General features: G+C 49.5%; 1 protein-coding gene across 1 annotated transcript in view; it reads left to right on the forward strand.

Moving 5' to 3' along the window:
• FZD3 (frizzled class receptor 3) overlaps positions 1 to 11,512 on the forward strand; it is a 56,686-nt gene extending 45,174 nt beyond the window's left edge. The window contains exons 5-7 of the mRNA XM_069850656.1: positions 6,363 to 6,511; positions 8,734 to 8,967; positions 10,774 to 11,512. Coding sequence (XP_069706757.1) covers positions 6,363 to 6,511; positions 8,734 to 8,967; positions 10,774 to 10,987 — 597 coding nt within the window. The 3' untranslated portion in view covers positions 10,988 to 11,512. The remainder of the gene's footprint in view (positions 1 to 6,362; positions 6,512 to 8,733; positions 8,968 to 10,773) is intronic.
• Positions 11,513 to 20,036: the final 8,524 nt, after the last annotated feature.

Consider the following 20,036-nt stretch of genomic DNA (forward strand, 5'->3'; position numbering starts at 1 on the left):
GGGTTGGGCTGATGGTTGGACTGGATGAGCTTACAGAACTTTTCCAACCTCACTGATACTGTGATTTTGTAATTCTATGTTTCTAATGTAATTATGGAATATAATGAGAGATGTGAATTAGGTTCATCTTCAGTCTGGTCCAGATCTGTCAGATGTGTTCTGTATGTGCCTTGCTCCTGGTTAACATGTGTAGATTAGACATGTCTGGGCTAAATACATGAGAATGTGACAAATACTCACACCTTTCAAGCCTGGTTTTTCTTCTGCATTATTTGTATGAACAAACAATGCTCCTCAGCATCATCTTTCTGTTTGTTATTTCTTCTTAACAGAAAATTCTTCTATTTCCTAGAGAAGTAAACACAGAGTACAGTATCTCTCTCCAATGTGCATGAAGGTTTGCTATCCACGTGAGCTGAGCCCCATCTGGAGTCAGGTGCAGCTTCGAAATTCAACTGAGGAAAATAAAAATACCTACCTAAGGGATGTGGTTTAGTGTTTAATAGGAATGGTTGGACTCGATGATCCGGTGGGTCTCTTCCAACCTGGTTATTCTATGATTCTATGATTCTTTTTGGTATAAATAAGAGCCTGGACAGATAAGAATCTCAGCACAGGAAGTACAAGGATTTGTTGGAGCGGGTCCGGAGGAGGCCATGAAGATGATCTGAGGGCTGGAGCACCTCCCACCCAAGGACAGGCTGAGAGAGTTGGGGTTGTTCAGTCTGGAGAAGAGAAGGCTGCAGGGAGAGCTTAGAGCAGCCTCCAGTACTGAAAGGGCTCCAGGAAAGCTGAGGAGGGGCTCTTGATCAGGGAGTGCATGGGTAGGATGAGGAGGAAGGGTTTGAAGCTGCAAGATGGGAAAATGAGATAAGATCTTAGGAAGAAATGTTTTCCTGTGAGGTTGGGGAGGCCCTGGCCCAGGTTGCCCAGAGAGGTGGTGGCTGCCCCATCCCTGGAGGTGTTGAAGGCCAGGTTGGATGGGGCTTGGAGCAACCTGATCCAGTGGGAGGTGTCCCTGCCCACGGCCGGGGATTGGATCTGGATGGGCTTTGAGATCCCTTCCATCCCAAACCGTTCCATGATTCTATGGCTCTGTGGTTTCAGGATGACGTTGGCTGGCTGAGCAGGCTGTCGCTGTTGCTGGCTGCAGCAATGGAAACTTGGCTTGGCCAAGGATGTATCTTTTGTCTGTGTGCTTCATGCCAAGTGTCTTCATTCAAGTAGTGGGATTTTGTTAATGGGGATTTATTCCAAGCCAGGTCATAGCATTCTTGCTAAATTTTACCTTTTAAGAATCAAATGAATTGAACATCTGCTGCCAGAACAGATATTCAGCCGGCAAATATTGTGAGCCAAGTACTTTTTTAGCAGCAAGGTTGATAGAAATCAGATTTTCTGATTCATTAGGGTTTTTTTTCCTTAGCTTTTTTGATTCCCAATGAAATGCCAATATCTGAAGGAAAAAAAAAATCCAACTTTTCCTGAATGGCAAGAGGGAGCTTCCAACTCTCAGGCTATGGGACAGATCTGCCAAATGCAGCCTCCTGCAGCTACCCCTCCATCTCCCAAATTAACAGATTTTCCAGTAATTCAGGTAGCAATCTCTCTGTTTCACACAGATTTGAGGTGTTCTGAGGATCCAGGTGTGGATTGGCTTTGTCATGAGCTGTATGGGGTTAGCTGGGGCCTGTTTTCAGCTGCTTTTAGTTCACCACTTCTTCACCATGTGCAGCCCCAGGGTGGCATGGATTTGCTTGTTGGAAAAGAGTAAACCAAGCAAGTTGCAAGATTTTAATAATCTAGAAGAATAATATTATTTTACAGTGACAAATCCTACTGCATTTTACTGGGAAACGAGCAGCACGAGCATAATATTCTAAGTCTCGGAGCAATGACAGTGATGGAAATGGTTATGAAAGTGAGACTGTCGGGTCTGATTCCCTTTGGTCTTTTCCTCATTTCTCCCATTTTCAACAAAAGAGTGGGTTAATTTGAATTTCATTGCTTTTTATCCTTAGGGAAATATCAAATGAGCAGCATTATTGTGGAACCGTGCCCCAGAGGAGGGGGACAGGTGTTGTGTTGGTGCTTTCACTTCACATACGCCGCAAGCTCATTAATTTGCCATTTCATGCATTTTAGTGGGAAGAGGCCACTAAAAAAGCAACCGTGATTGATTTTTTCAGGGGCAGAAGGGGAAAATATTCCAAAATTAGTTATATAAGCATCTTAAATTAACAGTGGGGATACAAAGAAGTGTTGTTTTTCCCTGGAGGAATGCTGAAATCGGTGGTTTTAACCTCCTTTCTGAACACCTGCCTCTGTGTACGCTTTGTTTCAGTCGGGAAACCATGTACCAAAACTGATCATAGAATCATAGAATCATAGAATAACCAGGTTGGAAGAGACCCACCGGATCATCGAGTCCAACCATTCCTATCAAAGGGAAGAACATTTCTGCTGGGTAATCTTGTACACCGACCCAGGAAATGGGAGGGAAAAAATGGGTTATGGAAATCTTGCTTTGTATATGAAGTCTTTGTAGCTGAAAGAACTTGTTTGTTGGTCTTCACTCGGTGAAGCCAGTGGTGCCCGTGCTCCTCACCAGGAGTGTCTGAACAGAAAAGAGCAAAGTGTGGAGCACGCAACTCAAACCCTAAATGCCTCTGAAGGCCTGGAGCTGCACAGCAAGAGAAATTCAGTTCAGGGGCTTGGATGTGTGAAATCTAGCGCTCACATGGAGCCTGTCAAGCTTCTGAACCATCAGGGTTCTGAACCCTGGGAGCCAAGAGAGCCAACTGTGCCCTGAGGTGCATTCAGCGTGACATCATCAGTGGTTGAAGGAGATGATTGTCTTGCTCTGCTCTGCTCTGGTGTGGCCCCACCTCGAGAACTGGGTGCAGTTTTGGGCACCACAGTATAAAAAGGATCCAAAGCCACTGGAGAGTGTCCAGAGGAGGCTACCAAGTTGGTGAAGGGTTTAGAGGGGAAGTCATATGAGGAGCAGCTGAAGTCACTTGGTCTCTCTAAGTCTGGAGAAAAGGAGACTGAGGGGACACCTCATCATGGTCTACAGCTTCCTCACAAGGGGAAGGGAAGGAGCTGATCTCGTCTCTCTGGTGACCAGTGACAGGACCTGAGAGAACGGCAGGAAGATGTGCAAGGGAGGATTAGGCTGGAAGTCAGGAATAGGTTCTTCCCCCAGAGGGTGTTGGAGCACTGGAACAGCTCCCCAGGGAAGCAGTCACAGCACCAAGCTTAACAACATTCCAGAAGCATTTGGGCAATGCCCTCAGACCTGTGGTGTGAATATTGGGGTTGCCCTGTGCAGGGGGAGGAGCTGGACTCCATAATCTTTGTTAATCCCTTCCAATGCAGGACATTCTATGGTTCTATAAGGTGTTCTAATCACACCCTCCTATGTGGCTGCCCAGCTCAACATGCAATGAACAGGCTGTTGCTCAAGAACTTTGCTAACTGATTTCTGCTGGCTCGGCTAAATTGCCAAGTTCTCATGTTGCCAGAACGCACATGCCCTTCTTGTGTCTCTGGGAAAGTGATCGAGTCTGAAGGGAAATGGAGAATCCCCACCAGTATTGTCTTTCCTCGAGGAGAGGTTCTCATCTTGAAGGACATTGCTGTGTGGTCTCTGTTTGATGGTGTCTGCCCGCAGGGAAAGGCAGCTCCTCATGTTCTGAGCGGAGCAGCCGGCTGTTAAGACAGGCTTTTATCTAGAAGGAAAGGTGTTATCAGGGATTTCAAGGCCCAGAGGAGCTTTGCAGTGTTTGTCGATGGCTTGGCAATATATGAGAGGTCTTCTGAAGGCCAGTGAGGGGAGCTGTAGATATAAAGAGAGGTCTGGCAAGGGTGCAGGAGGGAAACTGGGGAAATGACTGAATTCATAGAAACAGAGAATCATAGAATAGTTTGGGTTGGTAGGGACCTCAAAGCCCATCTGGTTACCACCCCCTGCCATGGGCAGGGACACCTCCCACTGGATCAGGTTGCTCCAAGGCCCATCCAACCTGGCCTTGAACACCTCCAGGGATGGGGCAGCCACCACTGCTCTGGGCAACCTGGGCCAGGGCCTCCCCACCCTCACAGGAAAACATTTCTTCCTAAGATCTCATCTCAATCTCCCCTCTTGCAGCTTAAAGCTGTTCCTCCTCATCCTGTCCTTGCACTTCCTGATCAAGAGCCCCTCCCCAGCTTTCCTGGAGCCCTTTAAGTACAGGAAGGCTTCTAGAAGTTCTCCCCAGAGCCTTCTTTTTTCCAGACTGAACAAGCCCAACTCTCTCAGCCTGTCCTCGTAGGAGAGGTGCTCCATATTTCTTTTAATTTTTACTTGGAATTGTTTAAAGCACTCAGCACAAATATTTTGAGCCAGTAATTTTGATATCAAGTGATTTACTGTAATGTCTTCATGGAAGTCATATAATTTACTTAGTGCAATAGATCTCTGGCAATGGGCACTTGGAACCCAGAAGGCCAACCATGTCCTGGGCTGCATCCAAAGCAGTGGGACCAGCAGAGCAAGGGAGTGAATTCTGCCCCTCTGCTCTGCTCTGGTGAGACCTCACCTGGAGCCCTGCATCCAGTTCTGGAGTCCTCAGCACAGGAAGGACATGGATCTGTTGTAGTGAGTCCAGAGGAGGCCACAAAGATGGTCTGAGGGCTGGAGCACCTCCCATACTGGCCCCTTCCAACCAAACCATTCCATGATTCTACTCTGTGATATCTGCAGGATGTTCGGTCCGGGCAGCAGCAGGCATCACAGCACCCGACTTCTGCTGGCTCTGACACAAAGCAGTGTGACTCCGTCAATAAAATAAAAAGGTCCTGTAGTACCGGTGAGCAGGCGAGAGCTTTAGCACTAGGACTTCTTTTATTCTTAATGAAAGAATCAAAATTCACTTCCCCTCAGGCCAATAGCTGTGCCGGGGCAGACGAGCCCCAGTGGACAGGCAATGTATGTAAATACCACAATTTACCTGAATATTACCTTCATTTAGAAACAACGAATTCCCCTATTTATCCCACTTAATGCCACATCTGCACATTATGAAATGAAATAATAAGGTTAATTTCTGAGAGCTTAATTTGGTTGGATAGTTTTTTATTGGGTAATTGTTACTATTTCTCTTTCTTGAGTGGAACCTCGCGGGCTGACTACAAAACCACCCAGCAAGCCTTATTTCGCGTGGTTAAATGATTGCAGGGATAGGAACGCCCATAGTGCTGTCAAAGACCTTCAGCGTCAGGGTTTTCCTGGGGCAGGGATTGATGGAAAGCAGACTCGGTGATTCAGAGGAAAGAACTGGCAGGGGGAGAGCTTTGATCCTGCTTCATACGAAGATGAACTCTAAGAAATACCTTGTAAGAGAGCTCATTATGTGTCTACACTTAATTGAAAGACAGGCGTGCAGGTACTGCAGACCAGTATCGATAGCCCTGAATTCTCATTGTGTCCTCACCTGCACAGTTGTGGTGTGTGGGTTTAGGCAAGACACCTTAATTCTCTTTGTTTTCCATCCACAATGGTGATATTATTCAAAAATTAGTAATAATACAAAGTATTAAAGCAACAATTGCTGGATATTACCTGCTGGAGGTGACACTGCTTTGGCAGTGGAGTTGAGCTGGATGATCTCCAGAGGTCCCTTTCTCCCTGACCATTCTGGGATTTTCCCTGGTCCATATTAAGCCGTGCTGCCCGTCAGCGTTACATGGTTGGAAGGTCATGGAGCCTGAGCCAACCTCTGGCAGGCTCACCTTATCCAAACCAACCCTTCGCACATCAAAATGTTTGCAAAAATAGGTACGATGAGCTCTTCCAAATTCGGTTGATGCTATCGGGTAACTGGGGAGAAGGAGGAGTTTTGCCAGGCTGGTAGGAATCAAGCAATCGGACCTTCCCAACGCCTTGAGTTCCTGAAGGAGAGAAACTATGGGCATAACCCTCCACTGAAACGTATGGAATAAAGGATCGGCATTGAACATCCCATGGAGCATTCCATTGGGCTTTTCCCCAACAGCGATGGCAGCACCTGTTTTTATATAGGTTAATTCAAAGAGACTAGTTTTTATGATGCGTAGACTAGAAAATATTTCACAGTTATTCAGAGCACAGACAAAAGACCAGAAACACAAATAAAGGCTGGGACCTCACAGCAGTTGGATCTTTTGTCTCAGTTGGCAATGGGCTGTGCAACACGCTCGGTCACACTCTCCGAAGCCACGGAACAAAGGGACCCTGTTGGTGTTTACTTTGGCTCCAGGCAGAGGCAGTTATTCGGAACAGAGTAGTGAACTATGCTGGTTCATATAATCCCCTTTTGCTCTTTTTTGCCTTCCTCTAGGTCACTCAGATGAGTCGCCCAGATCTGATTCTCTTTCTCATGAAATATCTGATGGCTTTGGTCGTTGGGATACCCTCCGTCTTCTGGGTTGGAAGCAAAAAGACCTGTTTTGAGTGGGCTAGCTTCTTCCACGGCCGCAGGAAAAAAGAGTGAGTATTGGTGTCTCATAGATAAACTGTTGAGTAACAGCGAGTAATCTCTGCTTCCCTTGTGGTCCTGGACCAATGTTTTGGTTAGTTTGTTATGGAGGCAAAGACAGGGATAGAATCATAGAATCGTGGAAAGGTTTGGGTTGGAAGGGACCTTAAAGCCCATCCAGTTCCAGCCTCCCTGCAGGGGTTTTGGAACTGGATCCAGTGGGAGGTGTCCCTGCCCATGGCAGTAGGGATGGAACTGGATGGGCTTTAAGTTCCCTTCCAACCCAAAGCATTCCATGATTGTATTATTAATTAGGCTTCAGTTGAATGTTACAGCTTTTCTGCCAGTTACTGAGAGTTGGACTTGAGAATTTCTATTTATGAACGTGCTTATCCAGTCAGCGGGGTGAGACCTTTGAGTTGAAATTAAATGTTAAGTTCTTTTCACCATGGTTGCAGCTAAAGGTGATTGTCTCTGCTTTTAATCTTCCCTCCTGCCTTAGGGCAGTTTGATAAAATGGCAGTAAGGATATTTTATAGCTTCTGTGAGATCAAAATTAATTTAGGCTAAGATATGGCATAAGTTTAGAGACAATCCACTATTGTGGAGTGCAGGGATAGGGCAAGGAATGGTCTGAAGCTGAAAGAGGGGAGATGGAGATGAGATCTTAGGCAGAAATGTTTTCTTGTGAGGGTGTTGAGGCCCTGGCCCAGATTTCCCAGAGCAGTGGTGGCTGCCCCATCCCTGGAGGTGTTCAAGGCCACGCTGGATGGGGCTTGGAGCCTCTGATCCAGTGGGAGGTGTCCCTGCCCATGGCCGGGGGTTGGAACTGGATGGGCTTTGAGGTGCCTTCCAACCCAAACCATTCTGTGATTCTGTGATTTTGTAATAGCCATGATTTCATCATCGTAACTATTGTCTTGGAGGCAGGTGTTTCAAGAGAGATGCACAAATACAGCAAGCCTTGAAGTGGCTCCTCCATTCCTTTGACTTGTCTGTCCTTAACCAAACTGGCCTCCTGCTGAGGCTGAAGTAAAACTACTGTCTGGAGAGCCGGAGCAAACCTTTCCTTATTTGAAAGAGACCTGCTAAGCTGAGCATGAGGTTAACATCTTACAGTGATGTTCACAGAGGTGCATACATCGAGATAGGATCTGACGCGCTGGGCTGGTGGGTGGAGAGCAGGAATAGAGTTACTGCAGGCAGAGGTGCTGTTTTACAGGACTGTCTTATCTTGGTTCTGCTATCCTGGGGAGAGTGAGTGGCTCCTGGAAGTGCCATCCTCTCTCCTGGTGCATCCAGGCAGCAGAGCAGCTCCCACACACCTCGATGTCTGGCTGGAGCCAGGTTTCTTTGCCAGCCCCCTTCATTAAAGAATTAAGGGGCAGAGCTGACATGAACCTTCCTCCTTAGGTAGCCCGTGATCCTCTGGGAGCGAGAGGATTAAGAAGAGGAGCTTGCCAGGTGGAGAAGACGGAACATGGAAGAATAATGTAGAGGATAGGAGGGGGGAAAAGGCCTCCCCACAGAAAAGAGATTAAAATAAAGACAGAAAAAGGAATGTCATGGGTATGATAGCCCCTCCTTTCCCCATGCTGTGGTAGAGCAGCCACACGTGCATCTCTCTGCCAGCCCTTCCCAGCGAGGGGTTTCCGTGAAGAGAGCAGCTGAGGAGCTGTAACTACTGATGCGAGGGCTACAGGCCAGTATTAGAGACACTGCATTTCATCTGGTGTTCTTCCCCTGCTGCTAGTTTTAATCCAGGTTTTAAATGCTCATTTGAGTGAGGAAGCGACTCCCCGTGTTCCCTGAGAGGCATTCCCTGCATAACCACAGCTTGCCAAGGCACAGCACTATCCCAGGGGCGTTCCTGTAGCAGGAGGCACAAACTAAGGCCATAAGCAAACTTGCTGCTGTTACTCCACGTGTCCAGGCTAGAGGATCAGGTACAGGGAGGAGGAGAGGTTCAGGAATGTGAATAATAGAATCACAGAATGGTTTGGGTTGGAAGGGACCTCAAAGCCCATCCAGTTCCAACCCCCCTGCCGTGGGCAGGGACACCTCCCACTGGATCAGGTTGCTCCAAGCCCCATCCAACGTGGCCTTGAACACCTCCAGGGATGGGGCAGCCACCACTGCTCTGGGCACTCTGGTCCAGGGCCTCCTGATAACCTGTTGTAACTTGTGTATTGCAGTCGTTGATGCTAACTATTCAACTTGATGTCTCGCTTAGAGTTGTGAACGAGAGCCGTCAAGTGCTGCAGGAGCCGGACTTTGCCCAGTCACTCCTGAGGGATCCCAACACGCCCATCATCCGCAAATCCAGAGGCACTTCCACCCAGGGCACCTCGACGCACGCCTCCTCAACCCAGCTGGCCGTGATGGACGACCAAAGGAGCAAGGCCGGCAGCGTCCACAGCAAAGTGAGCAGCTACCACGGCAGCCTGCACCGATCGCGTGATGGCCGGTACGTTTCTTCTCTTAAAATCCTGTAGAAAATTGAGACAGCATCTGTGAGCTGGATGTTTGCTCATTCCACTGCTAAAACTGGAAGTTCTGCTGCTATTTGCTTTCTCTGATTGCATCTCCTCTCCCTCTAAGTGTCTCGTTGGAAAGAGAAAAACTATTATGATATTTTCAGAGTCTGCGTTAGTCTTTCCAGTGTCTGTGCTAGTGCTGCTCAGGGCTCCGTGTTGGGCCAGTTCTGTTCAATATCTTCATCAATGAACTGGATGAGGGGATCGACTGCTCCCTCAGTCAGTTTGCAGATAACACCAAGCTGGGTGGGAGTCTTGATCTGCTGGAGGGCAGGAAGGCTCCGCAGAGGGATGTGGACAGGCTGGAGCCATGGGCCAAGGTCAATAGGATGTGGTTTAACAAGGCCAAGTGCCGGGTCCTGCACTTGGGACACAACAACCCACACAGCGCTCCAGGCTTGGGGAAGAGTGGCTGGAAAGCTGCCTAGAGGAAAAGGCCCTGGGGGTGCTGGTCAACAGTGGCTGAACATGAGCCAGCAGTGGCCCAGGTGGCCAAGAAGGCCAACAACCTTGGTGTGGCCAGCAGGAGCAGGGAAGGGATCAACCCCGTACTCAGTGCTGGTGAGGCTGCACCTCAAATCCTGGGTTCAGTTTTGGGCCCCTCACTCCAAGAAGGGCATTGAGGGGCTGGAGCATGTCTAGAGAAGGGGAACGGAGCTGGGGAAGGGTCTGGAGCCCAGGGGTTCTGGAAGCAGCTGAGGGCCCTGGGGCTGTTTAGTGTGGGGAAGAGGAGGCTGAGGGGAGACCTCATCACTTTCTGCAGCTCCTGGAGAGGAGGCTGGAGTGAGGTGGGTGCTGGTTTCTTCCCCCAGATGACAATTAACAGGACGAGAGGCGACGGTCTCAACTTGTGCCAGGGGAGGTCTAGATTGGATATGAGGATAAATGTCTTTCCTGAAAGAGGGGTGAAGCCCTGGCAGAGCCTGCCCAGGGCAGTGGTGGGAGCCTGCACTCCTAGGTGGGTTCAAAACCTGTGTGGGACACAGTTCAGTAGGCACAGAGGGGTTGGGCTGACAGTTGAACTGGATGAGCTTAGAGGTCTTCTCCAACTTTAATGATTCCATGATTTTTTGTGAATTACATGGTATGAATATGTTCAGCGCTGGTTTTCCTGTGAAGGCAGTGATTTGTGTTACATCATCTCAGGGTGTGGGAAACTGGATCTCTTCCAAAGTCAGCTCCGTGTTTTTGTGGCTGCTTTTGGCTGTGGGTTAATTGGTTTTGTTTCTGTAAGCAGTCCTAGCTCTGCCAAAGTAAGCAGCAATAAAAGGTACCCACTGGCCCAGGTTGCCCAGAGCAGTGGTGGCTGCCCCATCCCTGGAGGTGTTCAAGGCCAGGTTGGATGGAGCTTGGAGCAACCTGATCCAGTGGGAGGTGTCCCTGCCCATGGCAGGGGGTGGAACTGGCTGGGCTTTAAGGTCCCTTCCAACCCAAACCATTCTGTGATTCTGCAATTCCACTCTAACCTGAGCTGTATGTTTATTAGGTAATTAATTTATCATTCAAACTTTGCTCACTAATTATCGATACTGGTCAGTGCTGTGGTAGGAACCAGGCTGCACAAGGAGCCAAAATGCTTTGCCCTGGGGCTTTGTAAGCGAAATGACTGAGCTAAACAGAGCACGTTTTCACAGAAGGTTTGTGTGCGTGTGCGTGCACAGGCACCGAGATTTATCCACATTCCACGACTGCAGCATTGACAATAGCAATAATTGTCCCTTGTTTTCGTGAATCAGGTACACCCCCTGCAGCTACCGCGGCGTGGAAGAGAGACTACCTCACGGCAGCATGTCGCGGCTGACTGATCACTCCAGGCACAGCAGTTCCCATCGGCTCAATGAACAGTCGCGCCACAGCAGCATCAGGGATCTCAGCAGCAACCCAATGACACACATCACCCACGGGACCAGCATGAACCGTGTCATCGAGGAGGACGGCACCAGCGCTTGAGCCGCTCGGATTGGAACGGAGCGGTTGTGGCTGCACGGCTCGTGGTCCCTTCTCAGCGACGTGATAACGCTCAGTATTATCATCCCTCTCATCGGGTGCTGATTTTGTGCATCAGGAAGCCGAAACCGGCTTCTTTACGTTGAAGCCAGCATTGTCGTACTCGCATCGGAGCTGGAGTGTTCAGCAAGCTTGAATTATTGAGTAAAGAGCTGCGTTGCCTCATTCGAACCCATCCATAGGTAATTATTTATTCGATAACTGCTACTCGTCAGACACCATTGCTGAATTCCTTATTCCTTGTTGGAAATACCCCCTCTCTCCGATGGCAGTAGGAGCTACCCTGGAAAACTCACTGGCAGGGTCATGCTGAGGTTTTTTTTCTTATAAAGGAATATTGAAGGAATTCCCCAGCGCATCCCACTGGTTCGATAACGCCTTGATCTGTATTTCCATCACAGCCAGGGGAGAGGACACGTGTCGGATGCCGTGTCTAAAGGACAGCCCTGCGTTTGGAACGATCACCCTGGAAATGCAGCGCAGGAAGCGAGTGTTGTGGAGAAGGAAAGGAAACTCCACTCATGATCCCCAGCTCTTACCAGAGCTGTTCAGGCTCAGTCGCTGGGATGGGGTGGGAGGGGAGGGAAAAGGGAGAGGCAGGGAAAAGCAATTTTTGTATAACTTGTATTGTCCTTGCTTTTTTTACAAAGTACTATTTAAATTTTCTACTTGTTTACAATGTCTGTAGGCAGAGATCGACTTTAAAACCAGTTCTCTAGATAATATTCAGCCAGTTATTTTTTAGATTCATGTACAAAAAGCTGAGATTGCCTGGTCCTGATCTATTTAAAAAAAAAAAAAAAAAGAATAATAGAAAAGCTGAATTTGTCGCCCAAACTGGAATGTAACAGCCTTTTCCTTCCATGCAGAACAAAGCCTGTTTACAGAGCCCGTGGCCTGGGTGAGGGAGGCTGAGGCCAAAAGAGACAGGAGGAGTTTAATCAGGGATGGTCACCTTCCTTACAAGGTCACAGCTGATTCTGGGGAAGGTGCTCTTTGTGCAGAGCAAGCGGGGAGCAGGAATTTAGAGACAGGTAGGGAGAAATCCTAGAACTGTTAAGGTTGGGAAAAGCCTCTAAGACTAAGTCCAACCAAACTGAGGCAGGAGCTGCCCACAGATGGGGATGGAAACGCGCTGCACTGCTGGCTGGGGGAGAAGGAGACAGGGATCCACCATAAACTATTGGCTCCTTCCCAGCCGGGGAGCTCACATTACTGACTGACCTCTACCAAAGGGTCTTTTCATTCTCCCCGCTATGGATTCACAGTAGGGAATTCTCAGTGTGGGCTTTTTTTGTGTGTAAATAACCTGTTGCGGTGCAGCAAGTCTTCGTTGACACCACAGGCGAAAGTCAAGTCCTGTCTTGGATGGTGCAGCAGATCTTCGGAAGCATCTCCTGCAAGGTTCCTTCGGCACGAGGAAACGCTGATTGCATTTAAACCTACCTCAGTAATTACTGCAGATCACTGCTGGGAAAAGAATACTTATATTCCATTGTCCTTACATAATTCCTTTTCCGACCTGATGGAGGCATGTTCAGAGGCCTTTGTAGATGCTTGGATGGCACAACCTCAAGGGCAGGAGCAGGGCAAGAGCCCGTGGAGGTTTTCATGAGCAGCAAGATTGGAGCTGAGCTGCAATTACTTGTGTTAATTGCAGCTGATGACACAACAGCGAAGCGCATAAGCGGGTGCTCAAATCAAAGCTTGCCCTGGGAGTCAGTGTCTTGGAGATACCTTTATCCTAAATTGTCTTTCTTGCTTCCACCAGGCATTTGCTCCAAAGGAGAAGCACAAACAAAACCCAATATGGAATAACAAAGCTTAGCAACAACTCCACGCTCCCTTTATTGTAAATCCAGGGTTGCTGCAGCGACCACCCTGGGACGGAGTAGGCTCTGCTGTGCCCCTTGCTTGGCACTCAACCCTAGGGGAGATCCACAGGGATAACTGTCCAGATTGCTAGAGCACCTCTTTCAGAGCTTTTGAGTGGTTTAAACTGACAAAACTACGATTCCCAGTAAGCCACAGAGGTAGAACCCTTCTTTATATTCAAAGTCAGCTTCTACAAAATAACTCTGCTCCAGTCGGAGGGCATTTTGAGGAACCTGGATTTGCAAAGGGAGCTTTTCCTGAGCACTGTAACTAAATAAGAGCAAAGGTTTGTGTTGATCTTCCTGGCTCCGTTTCCAGGACTCACTTTTAAACAGCAGCGATGCTTTGATTTGTTTGGAGTCAAGGAGGGGAACGGTGATGGAGGTTTGAAATACATCCTGCTTGAGATGTTAATTTGTGAGGTTTAGTCCCTGGATTGTTTCCAGATGGGAATATCTAAGCTATTCCTTGCTTATGTATCCTGGACATGAGAGACAGGCTCCAATCACCCCAGAGAGGTGATTAAACCGTAAATCTGGAGTTCTGGCTGGTTTTTATGCCCCCCTGCCCCTGTAATCCCCAGCCCTCCCTTGTACCTCCAGCACATGAATCGGCATGCTGCGCTCTGTTTCTGCAAAGCTTTCTTTCCCGGGATTCCAGAGCCTATCGCCGCTGACTGCTTCAGGTTCCAGGTGTGAGATTTCCTGTCTGGGACACTCGCAGGGCTTCAGCTGCCAGATTGTCATACCTAGGGGCTCTGACGAGCGTCTGAGTGCCTGCAGCACAGCAGCCACCTCTGGCAGGGGGGTACCGAGGTCTGGATTTGGGGTTCTTTCCAGCCTGGCAGTGCCTGGACCCAGCGAGAGCTCTGACCCCAGCACCTGGTTTCTGGGAATGGTGCCAATCTTTCCATTCCCTGAAACACTGGAACACGCCGCCTCTTTGGGCTCAGACTGACCTATAGCCAAACACACTTTCCTTGGGGTTTAACAGCAGCGCTTCAGCCCTCTCCGGCACACGCATGCCACAGCTCTCCTTGCAAATCCCAACCCTCTGTCCTTGGAAGCAGGCAGAGAACTTGTATGTAGCCCAGCTTCTCCACCTCATCCCAGGGCAGCTTAACGTACCATCGTCCTACACATACAATGATTAATGCCCCAAACTGCTGCCTTGCAAGATCTCAATATCAAAGCTTCCTGTAAAATCCACAGCTTTCTGTTCCCAGTATTCCCAAGGAATTGAATCCTCACAGCTCTCTTTGTAGCTCCCAGTGCTCCTTGAAGTGTTGCCAATCAGCATGGAAAAGGCTGTCCCAGGACCCCACCCGCCTGCTGGATCGGTAGCACTTCATCTCCTTAAAGCCTGAAACATCCAAGAGCAGCAAAAGGCCGCATTTAGTTGGAAATTTATTTGTCCGCTCTCAAGTGGTCTCCATTTTCTTAGTGCTCAGGCCTCAATTTTCATAGAATCCTAGAATCCTAGAATCACCAGGTTGGAAGAGACCCACCGGATCATCGAGTCCAACCATTCCTACCACGGAAGCTTTTGATAGACGCGGAAATCCAGCCGCAGCCAAGTAGTTCCAGCAGGGAGGGGAGGGAAAACCCCTTGTGAGGGGCCTGGGAGACAAGGAGAGCTGGGTGAGCTGGGGCTGGCCCAGCCTTCCAGGGGAGCCGATCCTGCAGCCCAGCTCCAGAGGGGGATGAAGATCCCAAAAAATTCGTTGTTGGGAAGTGGGCAGCAGCCTCGGCTGTACCAGGAGATTCAAGGCTTCACCTTGAAGAGCAGAATAATGAAATGAATGTGAAATTCCACTCCTGTCCCAATGTACTCTGTTTATAACCGTATCGGGATTTATTTTCACCCAAGGTGGGATGTTTTACCTGGATTTTGCCTGTCAGGTCCATGTTAACAGCACTGACGCCTCTTCCAGCGCTTCTCCTTCCCGACCTCATGTGCGTTCTCTACTTTGATCCCTTTCCGAGTGCAGGAGGCAGCAGCTCGGTGCTGGCGAGCCCTGGACACCGAGAGCGCGGAGGCTGTCGGCGTGGGGCAGGACCAGCCCTCGGCTCTCGGCGGGCGCCTTCGCTGTCGTCTGCTGTCGGTTTTGTCACGTTTGGTTTTTTAGCACTTTAACTGTGAGTGTGCAAACAGATTCGGGTGTAGTCAGTGTACAGTTTCATCTTAGACCTTCGAACGTTTTTAATAAAACGGTGGAAAAATCCTTGTCTCTTCCTCACAGGTTTCTGAGCCCTCTGCAATGAGCTTGACTCCCCACTTTCAAAAAACCCAGGTTAAGATGCAAATATTCAGTTTCCATAGAATCACAGAATCGTTATGATTCTATGCTCTCAGCTCGTCCAGTCCAAGCATCAACTCAACCCCAATCATGCCTGTAAACCATGTCCCAAAGTGCCACGGCCACCTGGTTTTTTAACCCCTCCAGGGATGGGGACTCCACCACGGCCCTGGGCAGCCTCTGCCAGGGCTCCACCAATGCTTTTTCTCTGGCTGGTGGTGCCTCTGCATTTGAAGAAAGACATCCTAGACTTAGTTCTTCCCTAACATCTGTACTCGTGGGTGCTGGCAACCTTCCAGCAAACACAAAGTGTCCTCTGCAGAATCTGGGCTCTGGTTTGTTCCACCCTTTTCATAGAATCATAGAATCACCAGGTTGGAAAAGACCCACCGGATCATCGAGTCCAACCGTTCCTACCAAACACTAAACCATGCCCCTCAGCGCCTCGTCCACCCGTGCCTTAAACACCTCCAGAGAAGGTGAATCAACCACCTCCCTGGGCAGCCTGTTCCAGTGCCCAATGACCCTTTCCATGAAAAATTTTTTTCTAATGTCCAGCCTGAACCTCCCCTGGCGGAGCTTGAGGCCATTCCCTCTTGTCCTGTCCCCTGTCACTTGGGAGAAGAGCCCAGCTCCCTCCTCTCCACAACCTCCTTTCAGGTAGTTGTAGAGAGCAATGAGGTCACCCCTCAGCCTCCTCTTCTCCAGCAAGAGCACTCAACCCACCGGCATTTAGTGAGCAGAGAAACCTTCAAGCTTGGGAATGGCAGCTGGGTTTGGGAGCAGGAATATGGGAAAGGTTTGGGGTTTGTGCTGTGATTTTTTATTACCAGACCAAACAGGGTGACATGGTGGTGACTTGAAAAGCTCAACACGAGCCGACAATGGGCACTCGCAGCCCAGAAAGCCAAACTGTGTCCTGGGCTGCATCCAAAGCAGTGGGACCAGCAGGGCCAGGGAGGGGATTCTGCTCCTCTGCTCCGATGAGATCCCACCTGGAGCCCTTGGAGAGGTGGCAGCTGGGGACTTGTGGAGCTGCTTGGGTCACTTAAAACGCAGCTGCACCATGGCAGGGAGGACAGAAGGGACAAGATGCCTTCTCCTCCATCTTCTCTGCATTTAAACTGTCGCTGCTGTGGATTGTGAGTGAGCCAGCTCCAAGAGGAGCAGCTGAAGCCGTGATCTGCCTCGGCCTCATGGGCAGCTGAGTGTATTTCTCCTACAGCTAAAACCATCACGGATGAGGAATGGGAGCTCACAGCATTTATCTTCCCACTTCTGGGATGCATCAGCAGGTCCCCGAGGGGCTGGGGTAGGGGATGAGGGGTTGGGGAGGACACTGGGGTCACCTGGAGTGCCTCAGCTATCAGGATACACAGAAAGCTCCTTTGGAGATGATTTTAATGAGGAATAAGAAAGAGCAGCTGGAGAGGGGATGCAGCCAGAGCTGGAGGCAGCAACAGCCCAGACTCTGCTTCTCTTCTGGCTGAGATTAAGGGCAGTGATTTTGGATGCTGTTGCGTTCCCAACACACCATAGCACCCTGTTCGCTGTTTGGCTCCAGCTAGTCCCTCGGCCCAGCTGACTCCTGCCCCTGCTGCGATTCCTTCACCGGTTTGAAGGCAGAACATCCGGCCATGCACAAATCATGAAGAGGTTAAAAGCTCCAGAAAATCCTTGATAACAAAAGGCTGAAATAAAATAGGTAGAAATACAGGAAACTTTTTTTAAAAAGTCATTTTCTTTGCAGTTCTCGCCAGCTCAGAGCTGCTCCCAGGCAGTGGGACAAAGACACCGACCCTTTGGTATGGGATCTACGTTTCAAACGTGCTTTGCTACCGGTCTGACTGGTTTTATGATAATACTCAGAGAGCATTTGATTGATATTTAGTCTCTGGTTTCACAGCCTGTTCCCAAAAGGCCCATCCCATTCCTGCCAGCATCTCATGCTCCCTCTCTATACCACAGGGACATCTCTGAGGGCTTCAGCTCAGCATAGAACCATGGAATGGTTTGGGTTGGAAGGGGCTTAAAGCCCATCCAGTTCCACCCCTTTGCCATGGGCAGGGACACCTCCCACTGGATCAGGTTGCTCAAAGCCCCATCCAACCTGGCCTTGAACACCTCCAGGGATGGGGCAGCCACCACTGCTCTGGGCAACCTGGACCAGGGCCTCAACACCCTCACAAGAAAACATTTCTTCCTAAGATCTCATCTCAATCTCCCCTCTTTCAGCTTCAAACTGTTCCCCCTCATCCTATCCCTGCACTCCCTGGTCAAGAGCCCCTCCCAGTCTTGAGAAAAGCTGCTTTCTCCTCACCCATCTCTTCGCTTTTGTGTTTCATGAAATCCCATCTCCCACCAAGCCCCTTTGCTCCATGCCCCCATTCCTCTTCTCCACAAATCCCCCTGAAGCTCCACATTCCACATCACGGCTGCCTTTATAAGGTTTCCTGAGTGGCCGGAATGTCTGTGGAGGGAGAGCTGGATGGATGCTTGGGAAACTGGAGGCATCACCACACCTGGAATGGTAGGAAAGCTTTAGAAGGAAGGATCTGCAGTGCCAAATGGTTTCCAGCCTTGTCTCAAGCTGCTGTGATATAAAGTTTTTTAATAGATTTAATATTTTTAATATTTTAATAATTATTCTCATATAATGTAAGGTAAGGTTTGGGTTCACAAAAGGCAGGTCTTGCCAGACTAACCTGATCGCCTTCTATGACAAAGTGACCCGGCTACTGGATGAGGGAAAGGCTGTGGATGTATCTTCCTGGACTTCAGCAAAGCCTTTGACACAGTTTCTCACAGCATTCTGCTTGAGAAACTGTCACCTCTGGCCTGGACAGGCGCACACTCTCCTGGGTGGAAAACTGGTTGGATGGCCGGGCCCAGAGAGTGGTGGGGAATGGTGTGAAATCCAGCTGGAGGCCAGTGACAAGTGGGGTTCCCCAGGGCTCAGTGCTGGGTCCAGCCCTGTTCAATGTCTTTATCAATGATCTGGATGAAGGCATCGAGTGCACCCTTAGCAAGTTTGCAGACGACACTAAGCTGGGTGGAAGTGTCGACCTGCTGGTGGGTCGGGAGGCTCCAAAGGGATCTGAACAGGCTGGACCGCTGGGCAGAGTCCAATGGCATGAGGTTTAACAAGGCCAAATGCCGGGTCCTGCACTTGGGGCACAACAACCCTATGCAGTGCTACAGACTGGGAGAAGTCTGTCTAGAAAGCTGCCTGGAGGAGAGGGACCTGGGGGTGTTGGTTGACAACCGACTGAATATGAGCCAGCAGTGTGCCCAGGTGGCCAAGAAGGCCAATGGCATCTTGGCTTGTATCAGAAACGGCGTGACCAGCAGGTCCAGGGAGGTTATCCTCCCTCTGTACTCGGCACTGGTGAGACCGCTCCTCGAATACTGTGTTCAGTTCTGGGCCCCTCACCACAAGAAGGATGTTGAGGCTCTGGAGCGAGTCCAGAGAAGAGCAACAAAGCTGGTGAAAGGGCTGGAGAACAGGCCTTATGAGGAGCGGCTGAGAGAGCTGGGGTTGTTTAGCCTGGAGAAGAGGAGGCTGAGGGGAGACCTCATTGCTCTCTACAACTACCTGAAAGGACGTTGTAGAGAGGAGGGTGCTGGCCTCTTCTCCCAAGTGACAGGGGACAGGACAAGAGGGAATGGCCTCAAGCTCCGCCAGGGGAGGTTTAGGCTAGACGTTAGGAAAAAATTCTTTACAGAAAGGGTCATTGGGCACTGGAACAGGCTGCCCAGGGAGGTGGTTGAGTCACCTTCCCTGGAGGTGTTTAAGGCACGGGTGGACGAGGTGCTGAGGGATATGGTTTAGTGTTTGGTAGGAATGGTTGGACTCGGTGATCCGGTGGGTCTCTTCCAACCTGGTTATTCTGTGATTCTGTGATTCTGTGATTCTGTAATAAGTGAGTATATAAAATATACTAAACCATATAAAATGCAGTAAATGAGGACTAAAACCAATTACATCACACAGCCCTATGTGCCAATACAGCCTATATTAGCCTATAGCTAATAGATCCAGTGATCACACAACGACCAAAGCCAGTGCCTGGCAGGGACCAGCAGCCTCAGAGCCGCATCTGCCCCGTGCAAGGCACAGAAGTTCTTTTTCAGTGCTTTAATTCTGTATTTCTAGCTCCCAGGATTAGGCCAATGTCCCCTTTTTCTCCTCCCTGATCACCTTTTAGCCTGATTTCTAATTTTTTAGGGTTTGGGTGCTCTGCCATTCTTTGGGAGCTGGTTTAATTCCATTGATGTAATCAGAAAAAACTTCTCTTCCTCCACCACCAGCTCCCAGGGCAGAGGCTCCAGGCAGCAGAAGGAAGGCTGTGTGGGAGCCCACTTGCAGACCTGTAACCACACCAAAGCCAAGGGATTCAGTGCTTGCTATAAGAATTATCTAGCCCAAAAAAGGCATTTCTAATCCCAAAGGTGTCTATGAGACCTGGAGACATCCAGCAGCCTAGATGGGAAAGAGAAGGAGCCCGTGCACATTGCTGCTTTTTCTTCTGTTTTGAACCAACCCGGCCTTTCGAACAGCAGGTAAGGGGGTTTGAGTGTGAAATATGGATCTGTTGAGGCAAATCCAGAGGAGACCACAAAGATGATCTGAGGGCTGGAGCACCTCCCACCCAAGGACAGGCTGAGAGAGTTTGGGTTGTTCAGTCTGGAGAAGAGAAGGCTGCAGGGAGACCTTAGAGCAGCCTCCCAGTACTGAAAAGGGTTCCAGGAAAGCTGCGGAGGGGCTCTTGATGAGGGACTGAAGGGATAGGATGAGGGAGAATGGTTTTCAGCTGC

This window comes from Phaenicophaeus curvirostris, chromosome 2 (genome assembly GCF_032191515.1).
Source record: "Phaenicophaeus curvirostris isolate KB17595 chromosome 2, BPBGC_Pcur_1.0, whole genome shotgun sequence".
NCBI lineage: Eukaryota > Metazoa > Chordata > Aves > Cuculiformes > Cuculidae > Phaenicophaeus > Phaenicophaeus curvirostris.